The following is a 24,728-nucleotide window of genomic DNA, read 5'->3' as shown; positions in this document are numbered from 1 at the left end:
CATTTGCAGTCACTTCCTATCCACGCCTAGTCCCCACCCCCAGCCCTAAGCAACCATTTATCTACTGCCTAGCTCTTTTGATTTGCCTTTTCTGGAAATTTCACATATGTCTTTTGTGTCTGGACTTTTTTTTCTTGGAATAGTATTTTGAGGTTCATTTATATTTTAGGATGTGAAACTACTTAATTCCTTCTTATTGCTGAATAGCAGTACATTGTGTGAAAATACCACATTTCGTTTACCCATTTACTACTTGATAGACATTTTAATTACTTCCAACTTTTAGCTATTGTATATAGTGCTGCTATGAACACATACACAGATTTTGTATGAACATTTGTATGTAATAATTTAATTCCTCTTGGGTAGAAACCTAGGAGCGGAATTGTTGGGGGATGTGGGAAGTGTATGTCTAACTTTGTAAGGAAATGCCAAACTTTTCCATAGTGCCTGTACCATTTTACATTCCCACCAGCGATGTGTGAGGGTTCTAGATTATCTAAATGATCTACATTATCTATATATCGACATTATCTACATTTAGTATTGTCAGTCCTTGGGATTATAACAATTCTAGTGGATTTATAATGATCCTGGTTGTGTCTCATTGTGGTTTAAATTTGCATTTCCATGATGACTAATGATTTTGAGCATGTTTCCATGTGCTCTGCCTCTCTTTCTCTCTCTCTCTCTCTCTCTCTCTCTCTCTCTCTCTCTCTCTCTCTCTCTCTCTTTTTTTTTTGAGTCACTGTAATCTGTGAACTTGCCCTACTTGGCTTCTCTCTCATACCTGAGACTTTGGAGGCCAGGCTCTATCCATAGAATGGGATAATAATAGACCTTTTTTATGGAGTTGCTGTGAGAATTAAATGAGATGATACGCAAGAAGCCTCTGCACTGGTGGTTCTTTATACACAATATTCATTTATTTACCCATTTAATATTTTGTGAGAACTTCTTATGTACTCAGCACAAAGCCTCAGAAGTGAGTTAACTATGGTCTGTGACCTCAAGAAAACCATGACCTCTTCCAGTGGGAAATCTCTCAAGTGCCTCAAATTCACTCAGTTTATGACCCTCCCTCCCACTCACCTGCCACTGCTAATCACCCACTAAGTGCTGCTGTTTTCAGCACCTCTGGCCCCAGTCCCACCCTCACTGGTCTCCCATTGGCTCTCAGAGCCCCTGTCACTCTCAGTCATTGGATCATTGTATTTGGTCCATTGCAAGGTGATTTTCTGTTTTTGTGGCTCATGCCCCCTACATTCTGCAGACTCCCTTGAGGGCCAGGGGCATGTTTTACTCCTTCTCACCCTCAATACCCAGCAGGGTGCCTGGTGTACGGTAGGTATTCAACAAATGTGTGTTCAAGTTATGAATGAGTGAACTACTCCCCCAAACGCTGTGCTGAAGCAGACCTTCATGATTTTCTATGTGCTTTTCCCTTAGTTCAGACCCTTTCTCCTCCTTCAACAAATGCTTTTTCTAAATGTGGGGAGCAGCCCACTTCTCGGGCAGGGGCAGCAGTGTAAGGAACCTCCTGCTCAGACTTGCCCTGCCCCCTGGGCTGATTCCAGGAACCTTGCAGAGGTTTGGAGCTGGAGCTGAGTCAGTCTCAATGACCCCTGAGTTTGCTGGTGTAATTACAATGCTGAGAGTGCTGAGCGAGGGGAACTCAGCTGGGCAGCAAGCACGCCTCACTAGGAGGAGGGATGTCCTGATCGAGGAGGAAGCAATAAACAGGCTTTTCTTAAGAAGTAGCTTCATGTTCACAAAATGGGCATACCCAGCAATTCTTAGAATTGAACTCTCACCTCCAAATTAAAGAAAATGATGTTGGAAAGTAATTACTCAGAGGTCAAGGGTCCCTGTCTTAGCACTGAAAGCCCCAATTTAACTCCAAATTGGAATTTGACAAGGAGGAGAGATCCCCATTCCAACCGTCACTTTTAATTTTCCAGATATGATTTTTATTGGTTACCTTCCATTGCCTGGGAATATTAAACAACCAATATTTATGGCAAACACCCGATATGTCTGGTACTTCTGAAATCCCAAGGAGGCCTTGATCAGGCATGGGGCGGCTGGTTTCTCTCATGTCATTATGGGATTAAATAGTGACTTTTTCCCCCTTATTTATGGAAGTGGGAACATTGCTAGGAAAGGTGTTGGCTATTAAACGTACAGGAACCATAGGGCTAGGATGATTGCTTCTTGCACAGAGCACAGTGTAATTATCGTTTGCTGGAAATAACTGTTCCTGCTTTGTTCTGTAGAATGCCTGCCTGAACAATGAGGTGTTTATGGTGACAAATGAGCAAAAGGAAATTTTGCAAAACAGAAGGACTTTTACATGGCTGCTGCCCTCTCTTCCTCTCGTTGCCAGAATCTAATCTGTTTACTTATGTAAGCAGAGAGTTTGACTTCGATGCAGAGAAAGGCAGCATGGCTTGGTAGAAGGATATTCTGGGTGAGGGAGCATAGGAGAGTCCCCACACTCGTTTGGCAGAGGGTTGGCCCTGTGACTTTATGCTGCTTTCATAGCTCTAGACCTTGACTTCTGAGCAATGGACTCTGTCATTGTTGAGATGTTTTTCATGCAACTGTGTTTCTTGACTTGGCCAATGCCCATTTTCTTTCCCTATCTCCCAAGCTTCTGAGTGAGGGACAGAAAATAGATGTGGCTTCATGTACCAACTCTGGTGGATTGGTATTAACTACCTATAGTACTGCATTGAGAAAGATTCAGAGGCTGCATTTTGGCTCAGTGGGAAGAAGTGCTGAATTGATTAGTGATGTCTGTCATGAGCATAAGATTGGAGAAACACGAGGTATTGCAAGACACTTGCACAATTATGTATAGACTCAAACCACTGGTGCTTTTCTGGTCCAGTCCAAAAGGCCTTTTATAACCTATATTCTCTTATTCTCTTCCACATAGTCTTGGTTCCTTTAAGAAGGCTGTAATTTAAGAGCAGAAGACACTAAAAAAAACACACAGTTTTGTCAGAGAATGGTTCCTATGTACCACAGGTCATATTTTATCAAATGTAAGATGCACCCTGACTTTATGTGCCCAAAGAAAGTGAACATGCTGCCAATGAAACTGACACAGTGGTTTATTACTGAGTTGATTGCAAACCTACAAAATACAAAGTATGTTAAAATACAAAAAGGAAGTTTGACTGAAGATCCCCACCATGTGATTGAGCACATCTTTGAGCCCTCCCAGGTAATTGTCATCATCTCTTATTATTCAGGAGAATAGACTGAGCATTGTGGCCAAAGTCACATAGCTAACCGCAAGGTGGGATGTAAACCATGGGGGGTGTGTGGTGCTGTTCCATAGGCCTTGGAGCAGGGTCAGGAAACATGCCAGGCTTGTTTGTGCAGGTGGCAGTCTCAGGGAAGCCCTCCTGACCAAGGCTACTCACTGCTGGCAGCTCTGGATAAGGCTGTCCCCTGTCTCTGGACTCCCTGGTGCTGGGGACAGACAACCGCATTGGGAGAATCCACCAGGGAAGGTAAACATTGCCAGAAGGTGTTAGAAGGGAAATGATCTGGTAATTTTGTTGGAATTGGGGATCTAGCTTTTATTTCTGGTAGTTAAAATAAGCCTCTGGGTGATATATTTTAGGCCTAATTACCCTTGTTTTCACAGAGAATCTATTGAGTGATTAAATAAAGGTAAATACACTTGGCATCATGCCAGCTCCAGAAATTCAGAGCAGTTTGTTCCAAAAGGAAAAAAATAATAGTAGAAACCACCCCATTCTTCATGGCTTCACCCACACTAGCACCGAAGACTCCAGAGAATACCTGGGTCTTCAGAGAGCCAAGGCCACAAAGCTCTGCCTTCACTTTCCAAATGGCAAATGGGCCACCTATGTGGCCATTCTCTGCCATACTGTGAGCCCACAGACTCCAGGAAACCTGTGCAGAGGCCACAGAAAGACAGGGAGTGCCAACTCCACCCACCCCTGGCCCCTGGAGAACGGGTGTGAGGATAGCTAGGACCTGAGGAGGTGGGGTTCCCGGCTGGAAATGGTTGATTGACTCTTGACCTTCACTCAATAACCCAACACTTCTTTAAAAACCAGCATATATGATAAAACTATCACTTATTGAGCAAATATCCTATTTCAGGCAGAGCACTAAGCACTTTAAGTAGCTCTCTTAACCTGCATCAGGTGCTCATATTTTACATATGAGATAACTGAGGCACAGGAGAGGGTATATAACTTGCTGATTATCACACAACTTGTGAATGGAAGAACTAGGTTTGAACCCAGGCAGTAGTTTCCGGAGTTCCTGCTCTTAAACAGCACACTGTTTTACACAATTCTATACTATTAATACCCATTAATTTCATTCTCCAGGCATCGAACATTTTAAATAAGTACCAATGAGCTACCTTAAAGCCAATTGCTGCCCTGCCCAGACCATGGAATGTAATTGGATAACCTATGTGGAAACTTCCAGAAACCTATACAATGGCACAGAATTTTTAGTGGGTTTATGACAATGATATCTTTAGGATCAATCTCCTCAATTCTGGAAAATGAACCACAAAAAAACCTATAAAATGGGAGCAAGAACTTCTTGTGTACTTGAGCATTGGCACTTAGGAAATAGCGGGGTTAATAAAGAAGACAGAGCTGGAATGGAGACATGGAGATTCTGATGGGTCTTGAAGAGAAAGAGAGTCTCCTCCTTCCACATCAGGTATCTCCAGGTTCTGTCTATTCCAGGCCAAAAGGCCTCTCAAAACCAATGCTCCTCACCACCACCAGTGCCACGGACCCAGCTTGGCTATGACTGTCTTTCGTGGCTGTCATTGCTACATCTTCTTGTCCCCTTCGAGTTCTTCACACTGTAGTCAATGTGGTCTTTTCGAGGAAAACTTTATTGATGAGAAAGCATCAGTGGTCCCATGGCTGAGAATCTGGGAGGTTGACCATCATTAAAATCTCCTGTCAAAGAAGAGACAGCAATCAGAGAGTTTAAGCCTCTTGCCCAGCATCACATGCCTGGGAAGGAGGCAGCTAGAGTTCCAACCCAGGTCTGCAGCATGCGAAACTGACATCTTAATCATTTCACTATACCTGATGGGGCAGTGGTTTCCTGAGATGAAATGAATTTGAGAAAATTCCGAAGAGTTAGTAGTTTGTTCAGCCATGCAAGTGTGTGTGTGTGTGTGTGTGTGTGTGTGTGTGTGTGTGTGTGTGTGTGTGTTAGAGGGAAATCAGGTTTAGAAAGGGGAAAAAAAAACATTATATAGGAGACCTGAAATTGGGTGGTAGCCAAAAGGTGGCATAATGAGCTTGGGGGAACCTGGTTGTTAACTGATATGGAAATGTGGATGGTGCTTATGTCCTGGGGGGCGGGGGGAGGATGGGGGACGGGAAAGCTTTGCTATAATAAGGATTTGGGTACTTGTGTATCAAAGAGTACTTGGCCTAAAAGGTATATGCAAAATATGGATTAGTATCTCAACTTCCAAGGGACCCATAGCACATGTTGGCAGGAGTCAGTTACCAAGGTGGACTTTAAGGGACTGGGTCTCCTTCTTGAAGGCCATGACACATTTGAGTAGGTGGAAAGGAAGGACTAGGGGATTCTAAGAGGGAGCAGCATTTTCTGCCTTCTCTCCTGCTCTGTGAAACCTCCTCTCATTGCTCAAGGTCATTTTTCTTGTGACCTCATTGTTCTTTGTCCATTTTTCAATTACAGCATTGCCATGTCGTAATGGGGTTGTCTCTCTGCCTATCTATGTGCCATGCTAGACTTAGGTCCTTCAGGAAAGGGGCTGTGTCCTATTATCTTTGAGGGTCCTGTCCATTGGCCCTGGGCCAGGCAGGTAGCTATGGGAGTGAGTTAGTGGAAAGAACAAACTAATTCTAAGTCCAAATTAATGTCTAGCTTTAAAAGAATTCTGACTTAGAAAACAAGATGAGGAAAGATTTGTTTCACGTCAGGCTTTCCCTCAAGGACCTTTTAAATATAAAATTCCCAAATACTTTACTAGCCGTGTGTGGTATAATTCTTTTAGACAGTGTTTGAGAGCTGGGACATCAGGGCCAGCTTCATTCTCCAAACCTTTCTTCTGTTAGATGATGAACCCCAGATGAGGGAAGTAAGAAGAGATAGAGGTTCCAAAATGTGTTACAACAGCAGCTGCATCCTCCAATGGAGCAGACCTTGGCCACAAGGAGAGAGCGCTCCAAGATAACACACATTCTGAAGCCGCTGCTGCCCTGATGTGTCACATGTGGCTCAGCAGCTCATGCCTTGAGGTTGTGCTGGGGAGGTGAGCTCAGGCTCTGGAGAAGCTGGTACCTGAGCTGAGCTTCCACGAGCCACCCAGGGCCCCTGAGGTCAGCACCCAGAGAGGGAGAGGCAGAGACTGAGTTTGGGAATTGAACAGTGAGTATTAGGAAATGCCTGGCCAGTATGTCATCATCCTAATGAAATTACCTCCAAACATCTCAGTGCCTTTTGGCGTCTGTTAGTGGAGCGGACAGATCTGATTCTGACAGGTCCTTTTAAGTGCGTTTTTAAAGGTATCTCCCGCCCTGTTTCCTGGCACTGGAAGAGAGGCTAGCCTTTTCTTGTCCTGGGAGAATTTAGAAGCTTTAGAACTTTAGAATGTCTGCTGTCTGGGCATTGACACAGCGCCCTTTCATGCCCAGCGGTGCTTTCTGGGGGCTATGGCGTTGGGGCACAGCATCTGGAATTGAAAAGGCTTTGACTGACTGGGAACTGGTCCTTCTTTTCCCAAGAGGAGTGAGGAGGCCTCATTTCACAGCTAGGAAGTGTCTTCACAACCCTGCTCCTCAGTCCCCTCATCTGCGAAGTGGGGCCAATGGTTATTACCCGTCCACCCATGGTGAGAATCGAATGAAAACTCACATGTGAAGCTCGCAGCCCAGGCTTCACGCTCAGCAGGCCCTCAGGAAATAAGAGCCATCGTGATTCTCCTTCAGCGTTCAAGTCTTCTCTCTTCTTTGATGCAAGAGCAATGAACCAGGTCGCAAACTATTTTACGGCCTCAACTTAGGATCTCTCCTGAACTTGGGAAGTATTATCAAGCTGTCACCACAGCTGGGCTGTGAATAAAGCCCCCTTGAGATGGAGTCAGCCACCATATGTCTACTACAAAAGCTTGAATGCAGACTGGAGGGAGGGACTCATGACCGTGTTCTGAGGGATGGGAGGTGCCCCCGGAGAAGCCCAGGGATACACTGCAAAGGAGCAAGTCTCCCCAAAAGTCTCCATCCATGTCATCCCTGCCTGAGTCTCTGGCCTTCTTAAGTGATTCAAAGGAATCGATTTTGTCACCTGCTCCTTCAAATTCAGAGCCCATTTTTCTAGATTAACACCACTCTCACACAGTGAGGCCTTCGTGCAGCCAGTGAATATTCATGATTATTTTTTAACAGCACGAGGAAGTTCTATGACTCAAATACAGAGAAAGGGTTACAGGAGTATAACAACAACAAGGATGCCATCAGGGACCCCAAGAGTCGGGGAGGGAAGAATGTGGTCCCTCAGTGAAGGCCCTGGATCTCTCTCTCAGAAGTCAGGTCCAGGGACCGTGTTCTGAGGCTAAAATTATATTGGCATCTTCTGCTTGGAGGACACATGGTTTGTACATTTCTGTAATTTCACATTTTCTAAAATGATTTTGCTTTCCTTTTATAAACAAGAAAAAAAACAACAACCTTAAACACTATTTTAAAAAACATAGGAATTAATGCGACAGTCAAGCACTTTCATGTATATAATTTCCCTTTTCTTTTAACCAGCCTGTGGCACCAGATGGCTCCACTCTAAAGGCAGTGGTGGAGGAAGGAGGGGGAAGTACTAGTTTAAAATTTTGCAGCAAGTCAGGGGCAGAAATGAGGACTCTTGTTGTGGTCTGTCTCTCTACCCTGGGTATTTTATCTCCAAATTTTCTCCCAATTCCCTCAACAAACCTGTATGAAGCATTTATAGCATCTCAGGCAATGTGATAAACACATGGTGTGTGTGTGGGGGGGGGGGTCTGAGAGATGCAGGTGACAATTCCTGTCCCCCAGGACTCTGCTCCATGGTAGATGTGAGTGTGGAAGATTGACAGGAGAAATGCTCAGATAATAAAGCAGCAGCCTGTACAAAGCGCTGTGAGTATTCAGAGGATGGAGTGACTAATCCCATGGCAGGGGAGGGGATGATCAGAAAAAGTTACAGAGAGGAGGTGACATTTAAATCGCAGCTCGCTGTCTGGCATGGCAGCAAAGAGCCCAAGCTTCCAAATTTGGCAGACCTTGAAAGGACTTCAGCCCTCACCACCTCATACGTGCGGACTTTGACCAGTTACTTATCTCCCTCCAAGCCTCAGTTTTTCTTCTGGAAAATGGGAGTAATCATAAGCAACCTCATGATACTTTTTTTCAGGAGGAAATAAGATAATGGAAGCAAATCATTCAATGAGAGCCCATTGTAACTTCAATAAACCGGAACTTTTAGAAAAATAAACATCCCAGTTAGTAGTGATGTAGCTACTATTAAATATCCCACCGAAATGAAAATTATTTCCCGTGGTAGACAGGTAATGGAACGGTACCCCAGGCAGAGGGAACAGCATGTGCTAAGTCACTGGTATGTAATAGGCTCTGATATTTTGGAAAGCGGCGGGAGATGGGTACAGGAGAAAGTGGAGTCGCAGGAAGTTAGACTGTACATTCTGGGTTGAGACTGATTTCAAGGAGCCTTTTTTGCTGTGGGAGGAATTTTATGTTCCAGAATGGTGGTGGGGTAGAGATTAGGGGAAAAAAAGCCAGGGAATGGCATGGTCAGATGTGTGTCTCAGAGAGATCCCAAGGCAGCCAGGAGGAGGCTGGGTCCACAGGAGCTGGAAAACCATAAGGGAACGTAGACTTTGAAGGTCAGTGCAGTGGGCCACATGGGACAGACAAGAATTCGTGATGAAATACTTCCTTTCAATTAAAAATGTTTTGGATTTAAGACTTCACAAGGTAAGGAAAGCAGTTCCTACTCTCAGGACATGACGTACAGTGGAGAAAGGGGGAGAAAACTAGAAATAGCCACACTTTAGGACAAAATCATCACAAGAGAATTGAGGACAGCCTTGAGATGGTCAGAAGGTGTGACATCCAGGGGGGCAGGTCAGAAAAGGACAAGAGCTTATTTTCAGACCCTCCCCCACCCCCAATGGACCACAGTGAGCAAGGGCAGCATCTGTAGTTTTCCTGCCCGACACAGAGCAGGAATCAATGCCTCCTTATTGGGAAATAAGTGATTGTGGGCTGCGGTTCATCTGAGACATTTCCTTGGGGCCGGTGGGTGCCTAGAGTGAAGAGGGAGGGATCCATTTCAGGAAATCCCCACAAGTCAGTGGGCTGAGTTTGTGAATGTCAGTGGCTTGGTTTTGCTCTTTGATCCCTAGTTACAGAAGGCATACATTTTTTTAAAATCTTGAAACAAATAAGCAAACAAAAAACAATGACAACAGCACATAACTTTCCCCTCCCTCCCCAATTCGGGATAAGTGCCTGCGGGACTGGGTGACCTCGGCTTAGTGTGCCGGATGGAAACGCTGTGTGAACAACTCCTGGTTTCAACAGTTAAAGTGACTCAGTCCATTTGACTCAGGAGAAAGGCTGCTTATTTGTCAGCATCACTAGGGCATCACAGCATCGCGTGTGCTCCCTGGAAACCAGTCCAAGTACCAATAGGAGGTCACTGTGTTTAGCTGATGATTTAAAACATATATATTGATCTTTTGCCAGGGAAAAAAGTACAGGTTTCATTTGAGTGAAATTTAATGTAAGATAGCTATGGATCCTGAGAATTTGTGAAAGCCATTCGTGATAATAAAGCTTTTATTTGCTTTGGAGCAAATTATCCTTTGGTGGATGTTTATTGTCTTTTGATTTTAGTTGTGGTTTAAGCCAAGGCAGAATGCTCTGTCCCAAATGCTGCTTCAGCGAGACAGACCCTGTCTCCTTTAAATTGCATTTGTCTGAAATGGACTGGGTCACATGCAATAAATTCTGGCATTTTAATGGAAACATTACAGCAAAAATAGTTAACAATCTGCTTTAATTTCAAAACCAATTTTCCCCTTCATGCAGTAAGGCAGTATCTTGGTAAAATGTGCAAAACGCATTGGCATTTAATTATGATGGCAATTTGTTCTGAAGCAAGGTTAACCGGGCTGTCAGTATTCTGGGTAAAGGGGCTGGGGGCTTGGCAGAGGGGGAGGGTAGCAGCGGCTTGGTGTCTGGGTCCTGAATACCATGCAGACCACAGGGGAATCAGGGGCCCTGGCACATTAGCTGCTGAAGGTTCAAACCAGTGGGAGGCTGGGTGCTCCTGGGAGCACAGGAGGAGCCCGTGTGCACCAGAGTCCGTCCCTGTGCCAGACTGAGACGAGGAAACCATCTGGGAATCTTTTCTTCATGCCTCACCGCTGGATCCAATCCATTCCCTAATTTATTCCTGCAACAGATATTTGAATCCCATTGCACAGGCGCTGAAGATACAAAGGTGAGCAAAAATAGGCAGGATTCCTGTCTTAGGGAGGTTATAGGCAAACTAGAGGCCAGGTGCATGAAAATCGAGCACGGGTGGGGTCTCTAGGCCCGGCTGGCGATCAGGGCTGATCAGGTTCCCCACTCCCCGCCTCCCCACTTCTTCCTTCCCTTGCCACCCGCACGGTTCCACCTCCCCTCCTCCCTGCCTCCATGCCTCCTCCTTCCCTCACCACCCACGCACCACCACCACGTGGTTCCCCCCACCTCCCCGCCTCCTCCTTTCCTTGCTTCCTCAACACCCGGCTGCCACCGCTGGTCGCCCTCCATGTTCCATGTTGCCCCCTGGTGGTCAGCGCACATCATAGTGAGCGATCAAACTCCCATTCTCCCGGTCGAACTCCCGAGGGGACACTTTGCATATTAGCCTTTTATATATATATATATATATATATATATATATATATATATATATATATGAGGGAAAAAGACATTCATCAAAGGATGATGCACATATAAGTACAAGGACAACTGAGCCAATGGCTTCGATAGAAGGTCCTTGGTGCCAGGTGACCATGTAAGAGAGGCTTTGGGTGTGGTGTGGGCAGTAGTGGTGGTAGCATGAAAGGCCTTGCTGGGAAGCTCACTCTGCTGGGACCTGGCAGGGAGGGTGGCATGGTGGGGATTGTCCCAGGCAGAAGGACAAGTGCACACAGATCCTCGAGGGAGTGTTGCATGCTAGGCCTGAGGAGCTCAAGGTGACTTAGTGTGACTGGAAAGCAGCACAAGGCTCTCAAGTCTAGTGTCAATGGTTCCTGAAGCTGCCCTGGGAGCTGGTGTCTGGTAGACTCTTATGTGTTCCACCCACCAACCACATTGCTTCCAACACTCACTTCCCCACGTGATTGCTGGGAGTCCTGGGACCAGTCAACTGGCCTCACTTAATCGCCAGAAGCTTGAAATGGCAGGGTCCCAACTCCCACGGTACCTTTCACCTCCAGGATAACCGATTCCTCAGAGTGCTGTGCTGGGCTGACCTGCCTGCATGTCCTGGATCACTGAGGACTTTGTTAAGTAATGTTCATTGCCATGGTTTCTGGTCTTTCTCAGGCAGGAAGAGTTCGTTCCCTTATCACCACCACTTTTTGCCTGGAGAAAGTCTTAAGCCTGTTTCTGAAAACCCACTGCAGCCCCATGAAGCCACCTTCCATCCTCTCTCTCAATGTACTTCAATCAGCAAATGAGTGAATACACACTTACTGAGCACCTGTTGTGGGCCCTCCATTGTGATCAGGGCTTTCACCTACTTAGTTTTCAGACACCCTTCTAAGGCAAGGATTATGTTCAGTTTTATAGGAATCAGAGGCTCCCTGAGGACTGAGGTTAACTTTCCCAAGTTCACCTGGCAAAAAGAAGGTAGCAAAATATCAAACCCATGTGTCAAGACTTCTGACTCTATGTCCAGTCCCCCACCCCACAAATTGGTAAATAAGCTGGTTTTAGATGGTTTGGGGGGTAGTGGTGGTGGGGATTTAATAACATGATGGAAAAGTTTTTTTCTTTTCAATTCTCTCTCGAACATCCCGATCAATCAAGTAGAAAACGTTTGGTGTCCAAGTGGCTTTAGCGCATGTTGAAGGTATGCTAACTCCCTTAACAAAGAGAGCTGGTCTCAGGCTTAGCACTTTCAGCACTCAACAGTCTCTAACAAAAATTCAACAAAATTATTTTTATTTCGTCCTCTATATTTGGAACACAATTGGGTTTCCTTGTGATGGTGTTATAAAGTTGCCTTTTAAGGAAGAAAATTACAGGAAAAATAAAGAAAAATATTGAATAAATTATAGGCCTGGTATATGGGTATAATAATGATAAAAACATCCAAATGAGCTGGGAACTGTTCTGTTCATTCACTCTGCCTCCCTTGCTCCCAGGACACGTGGCGCATCACCATTATGGCCCTAAATTCTCAATCTGTTCTTTGTTTTCCTGGAAAACATATAGAAGAGATTGTAATGAAAACTATCCCTAGCATTAGGACCATTGAGGTATCATCCTTCTTTTTAAAAATATATATTTTTATTGATTTCAGAGATGAAGGAAGAGGGAGAGAGAGATAGAAACATCAATGATAAGAGAGAGAATCATTGATTGGCTGCCTTCTGCACACCCCAAACCAGGGACTAAGCCCACAACCTGAGCATGTGCCCTGACCGGCAATCTAACCATGACTTTCTAGTTCATAGATTGATGCTCAGCCACTGAGCCACGCCGGCTGAGCAGGGATGACCCTTCTTAAGTTTAAATCAACCCAAGCTAGTAATGGAGTCTTAAAAACCTAAGAAAAAATATGTAAGTTTATTGCAAAAGATAATATCCCATTTAAAACAGTTTAGAAATTTACAAAAACTTACATTATACATTGTTTTTAAGAAGGGGCTCTACAGATGAGCTGGTATTAAGATCCAAGTATAGCGAGTACACATTTTTTTCTTAACTACAGAGAAAGCAGCTACATAAACTCCAGCAACTTAAGTTGATGTATCAGTCTTTTCCCCTTCAATTTTATAAAAGTAATTTTGGCTAAATTAATCTCTCTCTGTAAAACCATATAACCTCAAGTACAGCATTTTTGCAGATTATCGTGGTAGATGTTACATAATATTTTACAAAGAGGTGATTTTCACATGAGTAGATGGGTATAGAGTTTTGGTCTATGTATATGTGTGGGTGTGTTTTTTTAAACAGAGATGATCATTTTTATTAGCAGGAAGGCGTTTTACTGAATCCCTTTCCCTCATAATGATTTTAAATGTTCAATTTCCAGAAGAGACCTCCTTCCCACTTCCAGGTTGGTGGCCCCAGCAATGCTGTTGTGCTTTGGTATAGATTCATTGCAGTCTCATTTGGCTGTATTTTTAGAAATGTCAACATTTCCTACCCCAATTTCATTTTTCAGTTGAGGGTTTATCTGATATCTCCAACTCAACCTAAGTATGTAAAAATGTGCGCTCTTTAATTACCCAAGGGTTGGGTTCTACTCTGATAGAATGACTTTAAACACCTCTTCATCATTCTGGGCTAAGTTTGGCAAATGAGCCACCTCAACTCTGGGTCATTCTGCTCATTTGATGTTGAACCATGCACAGAGCTTATCAAGTGGGTCGAGTAGGTGTTTATATCTCCATTTGAGAATGAACAAACAGGCCCTGAAATTTTAAGCAATTTGTTAAAGGATAGTGGACTAGGCTATTATTAGTGTAAGCAAAGCGAATTAAGATGGAAGCTCTGCTACAAGAGAAAATTACATAACAGATCCCACATGATTTTGCTTTATTGGATTATCCTCGATGCTGTTCTTTTCCATTGTTGGGGCCAACTGAGAGTTGATTGTGTGGATACAGGAAGATCTGTGGCTTTCAGCCAGTAGTAGCATATCTTATTGAAATGTGGCTTCCTCCATATGACAAGTGTATTTATCTTAATTCCCACTTAACATTATGGGTGCTGGTCTCACTTTGTGGGTTTAAACATTACACTAGAAGCAGAACAAGAACATCTTGAATGACATTCCAAGACTTAAATAGTGCAAGCTGAGATTCCTTGCCAAATTTCCCTCTCACTCTCCCTGAAAGAGCTTGCACACTGCAGCACTGTGGCAGGAGCAGGTGCAACTGTCGGAATGGTTTGCTCAATTCGTCTCAATTTGCAGTGGGGGTACGTTCATCCCATGTTCACACGGGATGCTGTACTCCGCAGACTCTAACTCAGACACCTGATCTTGAGCAAAGGGGGGTATGACATGCCTTCTTCATTGAATGCCATGTTGAGCTTTAGGATCCCTTTTCTAAGCAGCATCCATCCGAGCACAGTCTGGTAGAGAATTTAACGAGAACCCACCCCTCATCCCCCAAAGTATGTAGCAATTACTTAATTATATTAAGTTAGTAGTTTGTTCAGCCATGCAAGTTTGACTGGACCCACATGTATAGGGGTCTTGTCAAAAGAATGAGCCAGACTTTAAAAGAATTCAGACTTTGGGAAGGAAAGGTCTTTAATACTAAAATGGAAAAAAATATATATCCCTCATCCTGCTGCTTATTCAATCAGGTGATCATGGCCTGGTCACCAGGAAGGGAGATTATGTAGATTAATATATTTAAGAACCTATCTACAAAGCTATTGCAGGGATGAATGGGTAAGAACCAGTGTTGTATTTTATCTTAGTCTTATTTATGTTACTGGTCCGATGAAACAGACAGGTTGCTGGATCTCATGATCTTAAATGTTGCAGGGAAATCAACTGTGGAATCTTAAAGTTCAGACCAGATCCCACCTATTTTCCAGGTGGTCTCATGCCCTAGGCTGAGAAGCATGGTGGCTTAAGGTGGGCCCTGGAGCTACAACTGCAGGATAGCCACACCAAGTTCCTTATCCCCTGCAGTGACCTTGTTTTGCCACAGACTGGAAGGCCCCCGCAGCATGAGATGACAAATTCTTAATTTGGGGCCAAGGGGCTATTTTAAAATGAAAATGACCCAGCCCACCAGGCACTCTTACATTTTTGCCCTGTACATTTCTGTCATGCTATGTATGCCAACATCTTAGAAAACGACCAGTGTATGTAACTGATCTTTCCTGGTGTATCCGTTTCTAACTGTACTCTAACTTCCTGCTCTACATAACCTTTTTTTTTTTTTTTTTTTTTTTTTTTTTCCGGATGACAAACCAAGGATGAGAAGGAAGTTCTTAGCATCATAGAGGTGTTGGAGAGTCGATGGGGGCTTTGTTCAGGGTGGGAACCTTGACTCGCAAACCAGGATTGTGGCCTAGTTGTGTGTGATGGGGAACTAGGCAAGTGGTCACTCTAGGGTCCGTGAAGCCCTCAGCAAACAGTGGCACTCACTCAGGTGAGGTTGGTGGTCAGGGGTCCCGCAGTGGCTACAGCAGCCCTGGAGTCTTTCCGGTTTTTCAGGTTGAGTGGCTTTCAGTCTGGGGCCTTTGCTAAGAAGTAGAGAAGACCTGAGGGCAGTGGTCCCCATCTCAGGGAGGTTTTGGGGGAGGGCAGAGGGCATGGTCCCAACAAGCTCAGATCCACCAGAAGCATTTCTTCTTCACCTTCTTGGTTTTCCGCCTTAAGTCCTGTTTCTCGGGAACAGGGGGTTCTGCTGTGGACTTTGGTGGGGGACATGGCTCCTCAGCTGGCTCTGCTTCCTCCAGACTCTGTAGAACTTCATGGAACCTGCCTTCTTGCTGCCGAAAATCATATTCTACACTGAAAAACACAGGACAAGGAAGGACAGTAAATTCAAGTCAGCACATATGAATTTAGCATCACCACGGGCCCAACTGATATGGAAGAGCATGGGCTTTGACATCTAGACCCAGATGCTTAGGTACCTACTGGCTATATGACCTTGGAAAAATTGTGCCATCTCTCCATCCATCCATCCTTCCACCCATCCACCTATCCACTCATCCATCCATCCACTCATCCATCCATCACCCATCCATCCAACCATCCATCCAGCTCATGGCTCAACACTGTGCTCAGTTATGGGACACAACAAGACAGACAGACAGACATGGACACTGCTCTTGTGGATTTTACTTCTCAGTGTGTGAGACAGATGGTTAAACTAACAATTGCTTTTAAAATATGCCTTGTATTTATCTCAACTATGCCTACTTTCCAGCTCTTTATCCATATACTTCTACCAAATGATAGACGCATACACAAAAACCAGCTTTCTTTTTTTCCTTATATGTGACATTTCTCTGACTTCATAATTTGAATAAACAATGACAGCAACAAACCACTTGACTTTGTCAAGACTGACAGCAATGTCCTAATACCAATTGGAAAAAAAATAATGCCATGGGTGAATCGAGAATGTGTACAGAACTGGCAGGCTCGGGGAGAGAAGAGCCAGGAGGCAGAATGAAACTGTCTCATCATCACGATTTAAAGTGCAGCCCAACATAGAAGCTAGAGCAAGGGCTTCGAGTAGAACACTCCCGAGTTTGAACCAAGGTTATACCACTCACCGGCTAGGTGACCTTGGACAAGTTGCTTCTCTTTCAGAGACTCAGTTGAAAGTGGGGGTTATAAAGCTCTCTCACTGGATAGCTGCACAGATGGGACACAATGACAGGTGAAATGTCTTCACATAGGATATGGTCTCTGCCCACTCCACTCTTCACTAAGTCTTTTGTCTTCATATCTTATGGGCTGAATGTCTCTTCACTCATATCTGAAGCTCTTCAGTAATTGTATACCTTGCCAGCATTATCACTCTTCACCCCTCCCCTCCACTCACATTTGGGAAAGAATACAATCTATGTTTCTATGGAAACACCACAGGATTGCCTTATAATCAGTGGGACTTAGGGCTCTCCCCCCACCTCTCTTGCAATTGCCCCCACTGATTTTGACAATTGGATGGAGATTGAAAGTAACTTTCTTTTCAAGGCCAGGCAAAAAGACATAGAGAAGTGTGTGAACTTAGGAAAGAAATTGATTAATTTTTTTAGGACAAAGCAATTTATTAACATAAAGGAAAATTGTCACTTTCCTTCTTACTCTTTTTTTTTCTAAATTTAAAAATATATATTTTATTAATTTTTTACAGAGAGAAAAGGAGAGGGATAGAGAGTTAGAAACATTGATGAGAGAGAAACATCGATCAGCTGCCTCCTGCACACTCCCTACTGGGGATGTGCCTGCAACCAAGGTACATGCCCTTGACCAGAATCGAACCTGGGACCCTTGAGTCCGCAGGCCAACGCTCTATCCACTGATCCAAACCGGTTAGGGCTTCCTTCTTATTCTTGACAAACTATTCTTTAGTTTGGAGGAATGTATAGGGTCTCATCTCTTTTCATCTTGAAGCTGCATGGAGGGAAGGAGATACCCTTTAACTTCCTTTTTAGCCAACTCATACCATATTCAGGGACCTCTTGATAAGTGGAATAAATTGTCTACTTGGTGAGAAGTCAAGGAAGAGGGTTGTTTGTAGATTCTAGGGAATGCTGTCTGCCTTGGGTTTGGTAACAAGGTGAACACCAGTAACTTTTTAAACCTTGCTTCCCCTTCTCTTATTCTCTTAACTGCCCTCCCAGCCCACCCTTACCATCTTCTGCCACCCATATTCTGTACGGGATGAAGAGGAGAGCCGAGGGCTTCGTTTGCAGAGCTCTGGCTCACAGTGGGGCCAAGGAATTGTTACAGAACAGAATTCAGGCCTGGATCCATTGAGGTCATGTGGAGCAGTCGAGGTCAGGGCGGTTGTCTATGAGGAATATCTGACACCTGGTCAGGCTGCCCCAGTCATTGTCTAAGGGAGCCTTGGAGCCCTGCCCATGTGATCTGTCTGGGTGTGGGACTGCATTCTTTTAGAAAGTGAGCTGTCAGCCAGGCATGGGAGAGAGCTTTCAGGTGTCCCTCTGGAGAGCATCTCACTAGTCCAGCTCACACATCAATGCCTCAGCCATCAGGCCAGGTGAAAAGCACAGGGATGTTTTTCTAGGAAATTGGAAGCAGTGGGAAACCTAAGTCATGGCTTGTTGGGAAGAAGAAATAGTGAGAAGCAAAAAGTAGATGATACTTTAGTACATGAGCAAACAACAGAGCCTGGGTCTGGATGCAGCAGCGTGGCTGGACAAACCAAAGGTAGGCAGGCCAACAAGAGCTACACGTTTATATAGAAACAGATGAGTTCATAGAAACCCCTTACCTTTGAGTAGCACTTTCAAATTGCAAACCTGTCAGATCTGTGTTTTCATTTTATCCTCATGATAGCCCAGGAAAGTGGGAAAATTGTTGTCCCCATTTAATGGACAAATGAGTTGGCATGGAGAAGTCACACTGTAAGTTATGAACAGAATATAAGCCTGGTTTCCAGACTCTTAGTCCTTTGTTTTTCCTGAAGAGCGATGAGATGTTTTAGCCCAGGGCCTGGCTACTACCAGGAACTTAATCTAAGAAGAAGAAATAACAGAAGAGTACCTGGACCATGTTAGGTGAGGGCGCATGGCAATTCCAATTAATAATAATGAAGAGAAGAAGATGGAGGAGCGGGAGAAGGGAAGGTGAGAGGAAAAGGAGAAGGAAAAAGAGAATGAGGAGGAGGAGGAGGTGGAGGAAGAAGAAGAGGAGGACTGTCATTCGTGCAGTGAAATCTATATTGTAGACTCTGCACTGCAAAGTTAGTAATGCCCACATGCCTCATGTAATTCTCATGGCCCCCTTAGATAGATACTATCTTCGTTCCATAAACGAGGAAACCAAGGCAAGGGCAGGTTACGGCCACACAGTAGTAAACGACAGAGCCAGGATTTGAACCGAGATGGTTTGACCCTGAAGCTGGTACACTAAAACAGACCGGACTGAGATCCTGGCCGTCAAATGTGTGTAGGGTGGGGGTGTCGAAGTGGTGGTGACCAAGGCCTGGTACATGACCGCCCTGTCCCCTGTGGAACCAGCTCACTCTGCAATGGTGTTTCCAGATTGCAGGGCAATACTGGTGGGAAGCTGTGTACCCAGAGAAGATGGGTACTCCCTTAGCAGGCAGCAAACTCAAAGTAATATGTGGGCTCAGCCAGTCGTCTTTATCTTTGGTGTGGTAGGCTGCTGAGGTCTGCAGGGGGCCCTCTGCCCTTCTTTCTCAGCAAAGGGGCCTGGTCTTTTATTAAACCCCTGCCACTAACCACACACTCCAAGCAGGCTGGCTGAGAAACTAATGGTCCACGACACCTCCCTGAAGATGGAGCATCCTCCAGGTCCCTCTCTACCTCCTCCCTCTGCGAGGGTTTCTGTGGCTCCTTGCACACAGAGCCCCGTGACCACAGACTTAGGGACCTCCTACAGGTTTCTTCTCTAAAGAATGAGCTGGCGGCCTCAGTGAGCTCAGCGAGGGCAGTTTGGTTCCTGTCTCCTTGGATAATCAAGTCACGTTTCTTTTGGGAAGGATCCCAGCCTTGGAACGTAGGCGCTTTAGTTAATTTGTCTCACCGCCTCCCCCCACCCCCCGCCCCCGTTCCTGAAACTTTCTTCTAATGACCAGTTTGCTTGTTATTTATAGGGTGTAATTTTAAGGTTCACAACTTGCAGCCATTTCAGGTTGGCAAGGGCACGCCTCCCCCTAGGGCATGCGTCTGCTGACGAGCCCTCAGGGAGTCGCAGGTTCTCCTCCGGGCACTTGAACATGAGCTGCAAGAATCATCATGCTGATCGCTAATTGAGAGAACCCTGCGCTCTGGGTTCTGTGGCTCTGGGACGAGGAGGTCTTCCCGTTAAGCCCTCAGCAAAGACAGGCCCACTCAGAGAACGTGAACACATATATTCACTGATTATGCCAGGTCCCAGGTAAGAGGGGAAGGACAGGAAAATCTCCCGAAAGCAGGGCCTGTTTCAGCCCCAGCTCTGTTGGATCTTGGACAAGTCACAGAACCTCTCTGAGTCTCCATTTCCTCATCTGTAAAATGGGATAATAACCATACTCGTACATCAGGGTTGTTGGGAGTCTGAGATGAGATGCTGTGTGTACAGTGTTTAGCAAACTGCCTGGCTCAGTGCCTGGTAGGACAAGTGGTAATGATTGTTACATTTACTTGACAGAGAAATAAAGATTAGGTCATTCTGTGGTCAACCGTGGCCTCTGTGCCAGCAGCCATCCGTTTGTTATTCCTGGGAAATTCTCAGCTTGCTTGATTTTATATTTATGGCATGTTTCAGCCTCTTTAGCTATGAATGCATTAAAATAGGTTTCATTTTTTATTGAAGATAAATTGCTGATGCTGTAAATCCTTTTCCCCTTATACTCTGGGGAGAAGAAGGAAGGGTTGACATGCTGCTGAGAGAAACAGGGACCAGAGGCAAATATCCTGGGGATCAACCAGTTGGGGCTCAGAGAAATCTCCACATGTACCTCAGACTTTATGCCTGTTCCTTAAAGACACGGCTTGAGCGATGTCTGGCGGTGGTGATGTAGGGAGGCTGGCTGGTATTGCTATGATGCACAAGGTCCAGCCTTCGAAGTGAATGCTGCTCAGTCCATGTTGAAATGTGCTGAGAGCCACAGATGCGTCTGTCATTACCGGAAAGAACAGATAGGCTGTGTGCTTTGTGGGTGTTTTTCACCGGGACTTTCCTTTTTTGGCCAAAAAGAGGCCTGTGACCGGAAGACCTGGCTCGTGCAGTCACCGGGCTCCCTGCTGGGAGAGCAGCCTCAGCAGGCCAAAGGAAAGTACTAAATAATTGAAGTGGAGAGTTGGTTGCTAAACCCACAGGCCTGGGAGCAACTTACATTTCTATACCTTGTTCTCAGATTAGCCAATAAATAGCTGTAAGTGGCAAGCAAGGCCAAGACCCAGTGTCCAAAACACTTAACCATAGAAAGGAACTGACAGAAGGCTCCCAAGCATTACCAGCCAGGTGACCCCAGGGGACTCGTGGAGCTCTTTGGAAGGTGGCGGCCAGGGCTTTCTCTGGCAGGGCACACAGTTAGAAGGCTTAGGCCTATGCTCCAGAGAGACTCCTTGTGATAAGTTCTGAATATCAAAGCTGGTGAATCTGAGATGCCTTTGAGATAGTTTCTATGTCCCTGTAGTTAGGGGAGAGAGAGAGAGAGAGAACATGCTGGTGAAAGAGGTAGGAGAAGACGGTAGTGTCATGAGACATCAACTTAAAATCCATGAGTACAGCCCTGGCCAGTTTTGCTCGGTGATTAGAACATCAGCCCACAGACGGAAGGGTCTGGGTTTGATTCCCAGTCAAGGGCATGTACCTCGGTTGCAGGCCACATCCTGGCCCACGTCAGGACAAGTGCCAGAGGTGACAATCCATCTTGCATTGATGTTTCTTTCTCTTTCTCTCCTCTCCCTTTTTCCACTCTAAAAATCTATGGAGAACATATCCTCAGGTGAGGATTAACAAGTAAGTAAGTAAGTAAGTAAATAACATTTAATTAATAAATAGTCCATGAGTACAGTTGAAACCATGAAAAGAAGCTGAGGACGAGAGGAGGAGACAGCCTGTCCAGGTAGACCCCCATACAAACAACAGCTCTTCTGTTTCTCTCTAGCACCTTGCAAACCTCTCCCTTCACCCATTAAAAATGCTAAGTTTGCAGCATGCTCTTTATTTCCATTTCCTAAGTAACATGTTTGGATGGTAGACAAAATTTTTTTTCTGAGAAAGACTTCCTATTCTCTTCCCTTAAAACAGTGGTCGGCAAACTGTGGCTCGTGAGCCACATGCGGCTCTTTGGCCCCTTGAGTGTGGCTCTTCCACAAAATACCCCGGCCTGGGCGAGTCTATTTTGAAGAAGTGGCATTAGAAGAAGTTTAAGTTTAAAAAATTTGGCTCTCAAAAGAAATTTCAATCGTTGTACTGTTGATATTTGGCTCTGTTGACTAATGAGTTTGCCGACCACTGCCTTAAAACATTTGATGCATTTTACAACTTAAACCAAGAAGATTTTTTTCCTGGGGGCTATGTCCAGAATATAAATGCATGATTGGTGTAGTCAAAATCCTCCAAAGAGGCTCGGCAATGATTGTCAGAGTGAACTGGAAGATGAAGTGCAGGGAGATGTGGCTGGAGGAGCAGGGAGTGGAGTGGGGGAAGGAGGAGGGATGTGGCTGGGGGAAACTCGTGCTTTTGAGAAGAGGAAAGGGAGCTGATTCCTCCGAGCTCCATTTCTCACACTTCAATCATTCGTTCACTATCTTCATGGTTTTTGTGAAACTATTGACTTAATGCTTTTCTTCCTTAAATCAATTTTCTATTTAAACTTCAAAACATGTATATAAAATAGTTGATACCACTTTTGAAAATGGAGACCTGCATCATTTACAATGAATATTTAGGGGGACTTGTTTTAGAAGTTAAAAGCTTCAATAAAAAATTTTAAAATGATTACATTCTGGCTAGATACTGTTGCTTGCCTATGGCTATGAGCCTGAGACTTACTCTGTCTGGGCAAAGAAGTGTGATCAATAAGCATAGGAAAGCTTTTGAAGACATTCTAGCACAAACTTTGATTTTTCCCTCTTGGTCATCACAAGGGTGGAAATAAACTTGGAAAGAGAACAGCCTTCTCACTCGGTAATCCAGTATTATTTTACCTTAGGTGCCATAGGTGGCCTTCACCCAACCCATTTTGAAACTTGTCCTAGAATCAATGCTAAGGATCGGTGAGGAGTGTGACTGGAGACTAAATAGCCTGGAACCAGCTTGAAGCGTAGAGCCGATTTCTGCCCCCTCCCCTTGGAGCCAGCGGCAGTCCAAACTCAAAGGAGTCCATTCTCCCTGGTGTAGGAAATCACCTGACAGCCATGCGTGGCGTCCTTAGGCATCCTTGTGGTGCTATGCTTCTTGGTGAGATGGGATCTAAGGAAGTGGTCTATGGTAAGAAGAAAGCCAAGGAGTCTTGTGGGGAGGGGGGCAAATGGCTCCTCTTGGAGCAGAGACTGAGTTGGACGGAAACAATGACATGTCTTGATGGGAGCAAGTAGCATTAGCCAAGGCCAGTGGTCGGCAAACTGCGGCTCGCGAGCCACATGCGGCTCTTTGGCCCCTTGAGTGTGGCTCTTCCACAAAATACCACGGCCTGGACGAGTCTATTTTGAAGAAGTGGCATTAGAAGAAGTTTAAGTTTAAAAAATTCGGCTCTCAAAAGAAATTTCAATCGTTGTACTGTTGATATTTGGCTCTGTTGACTAATGTGTTTGCCGACCACTGGCCAAGGCCTTCGGCGATGGGGCCACTTCAGAAACCTCCTGTGCTGCTAACTTAGCAGCAACATCTCCAGGGAGACAGACCTGGCAGGCAACGTGTCCTGAGCCCGTGTGCTTTGTGTACAGTGACGGGCACTGGGCCCATCCACCGTCAGGAGGGGAAGCACAGCCGAACAAGGCCCGAGGATGAGCATTGCACATCACTTATTCATTAGATGTAAGATCTGACTTTACAGGACACAACACAGGGTTTGCAGTTGTTTGAAATGTTTTTTAAAAAATGACAACTGTCATCTTCCCACTGTTACTATGATGGGGATGTTTGATCTCTTTGCTTTCATCAAATTAATTGCTTGTTCCTTCGCAATGGTTTAGATACAAGGGTACAGATACTATCTGCGAGGACAGACTGGCTCTGAATGATGATGAGGAGTGGATATACACAGTGGCTGCTCCTCTTGGAAACCTGGGAAGGGACGTGTGCATGAAGGTTTACTAACCTTTCCAGGGGTGTAAATTAACTTAGACTGTTTGCTGGGGATGTTTGAAGTAGCTACAGGAAAATGCAAACATTCTCAGACTTGTGGGAAGGTCATAGTGTAACCAAATATTGCCACTTTTAATTGAGCACAGAACACCCGAGTGTCAGGACTGAAAGGGACCAGAGGGAGCATCTTAATTAAAGGCCCTCATTGTTCAGATGAGGTAACTCAGGGGTCAGAAAGGATCTGCCCACAGCCAGGCCATGAAACTCACAGTAGCCTGGGCAACAGCCACTTGTCCTTTTCATTTACATAAGCTAAATAAAAAGTCATCTTAAGGTAATAGAAAATACATCATCTGGCTGAGGAAGAAAAGAGACTATGCAAAATGTGAATGGAGATTAGTTAAACATAATTATTGTTTATGATGAATAGATTTTTTTTTTGTCCTGCCTAGCTGTCTAGACATTTAATAATTTTTGTCTTCCTAGAGCTTAGAAAATTTGCTTAAGATGGATGTTTTAAAAAGAAGGGAGCAAAAAGGTGACAATGGATGAGCCTGCCTACTTATTATTTACAATGTCCCCTGCCTTTTCCAGGGGGCGTTTTGCAGGGGATCTTTCGCACCGAGGTAAAGGGCATTTTCTGCGCTCGCTCCTGAAGATTCTGCCATTTGGTGAAAATATGTAGTTCTGAGGCTCCTAGGTGAAAGGAACTGACATTTCGATGAAAGAAATGCCCAAGGCCCTGCCTAAGTGTAGGGGCCTTCTGACCGCCAGGCCTCCCATCCCTTATTAGGACAAAATCTCGGGATTCTGCTGGAGAGAATGAGAAGAATTTAGAAGACACAGGCAACCCGGTTGGGCTGCCCTTTTCATCCGAGAGAAACGTAATAGAGAAAGCAAAACCGTACACTTTTGTCAGAATTAGATGCCATCAACTGAAATGACTGCTTTTGACTGCATTT

The 24,728-nt window shown here is 44.9% G+C and overlaps 2 protein-coding genes across 3 annotated transcripts in view; one reads left to right on the top strand and one right to left on the bottom strand.

The window, feature by feature from the left end:
• Positions 1–24,728, top strand: part of DOCK2 (dedicator of cytokinesis 2) — a 373,091-nt gene that overhangs the window by 169,471 nt on the left and 178,892 nt on the right. The window lies entirely within an intron of this gene.
• INSYN2B (inhibitory synaptic factor family member 2B) overlaps positions 15,255–24,728 on the bottom strand; it is a 103,164-nt gene continuing 93,690 nt past the window's right edge. Inside the window, exons 4-5 of one of the 2 annotated variants that reach the window (XR_013961004.1) lie at positions 15,405–15,813; positions 15,255–15,346 (exon numbers count right to left, since the gene is read on the bottom strand). Coding sequence is in view for 1 of the 2 variants with exons in the window: in XM_080676535.1 (XP_080532661.1) it covers positions 15,627–15,813 (187 nt within the window). In the remaining variant the exon portion in view is untranslated. Of the gene's footprint in view, positions 15,814–24,728 lie in introns of both variants that reach the window. The other variant, XM_080676535.1, reaches the window with a different exon arrangement.

The sequence above is a fragment of the Plecotus auritus genome (genome assembly GCF_963455305.1).
Source record: "Plecotus auritus genome assembly, chromosome: 6".
In the NCBI taxonomy this organism is placed as follows: domain Eukaryota; kingdom Metazoa; phylum Chordata; class Mammalia; order Chiroptera; family Vespertilionidae; genus Plecotus; species Plecotus auritus.
Note: the sequence above shows the minus strand (reverse complement) of the source record. Positions and strands in the feature narration are given on the sequence as shown.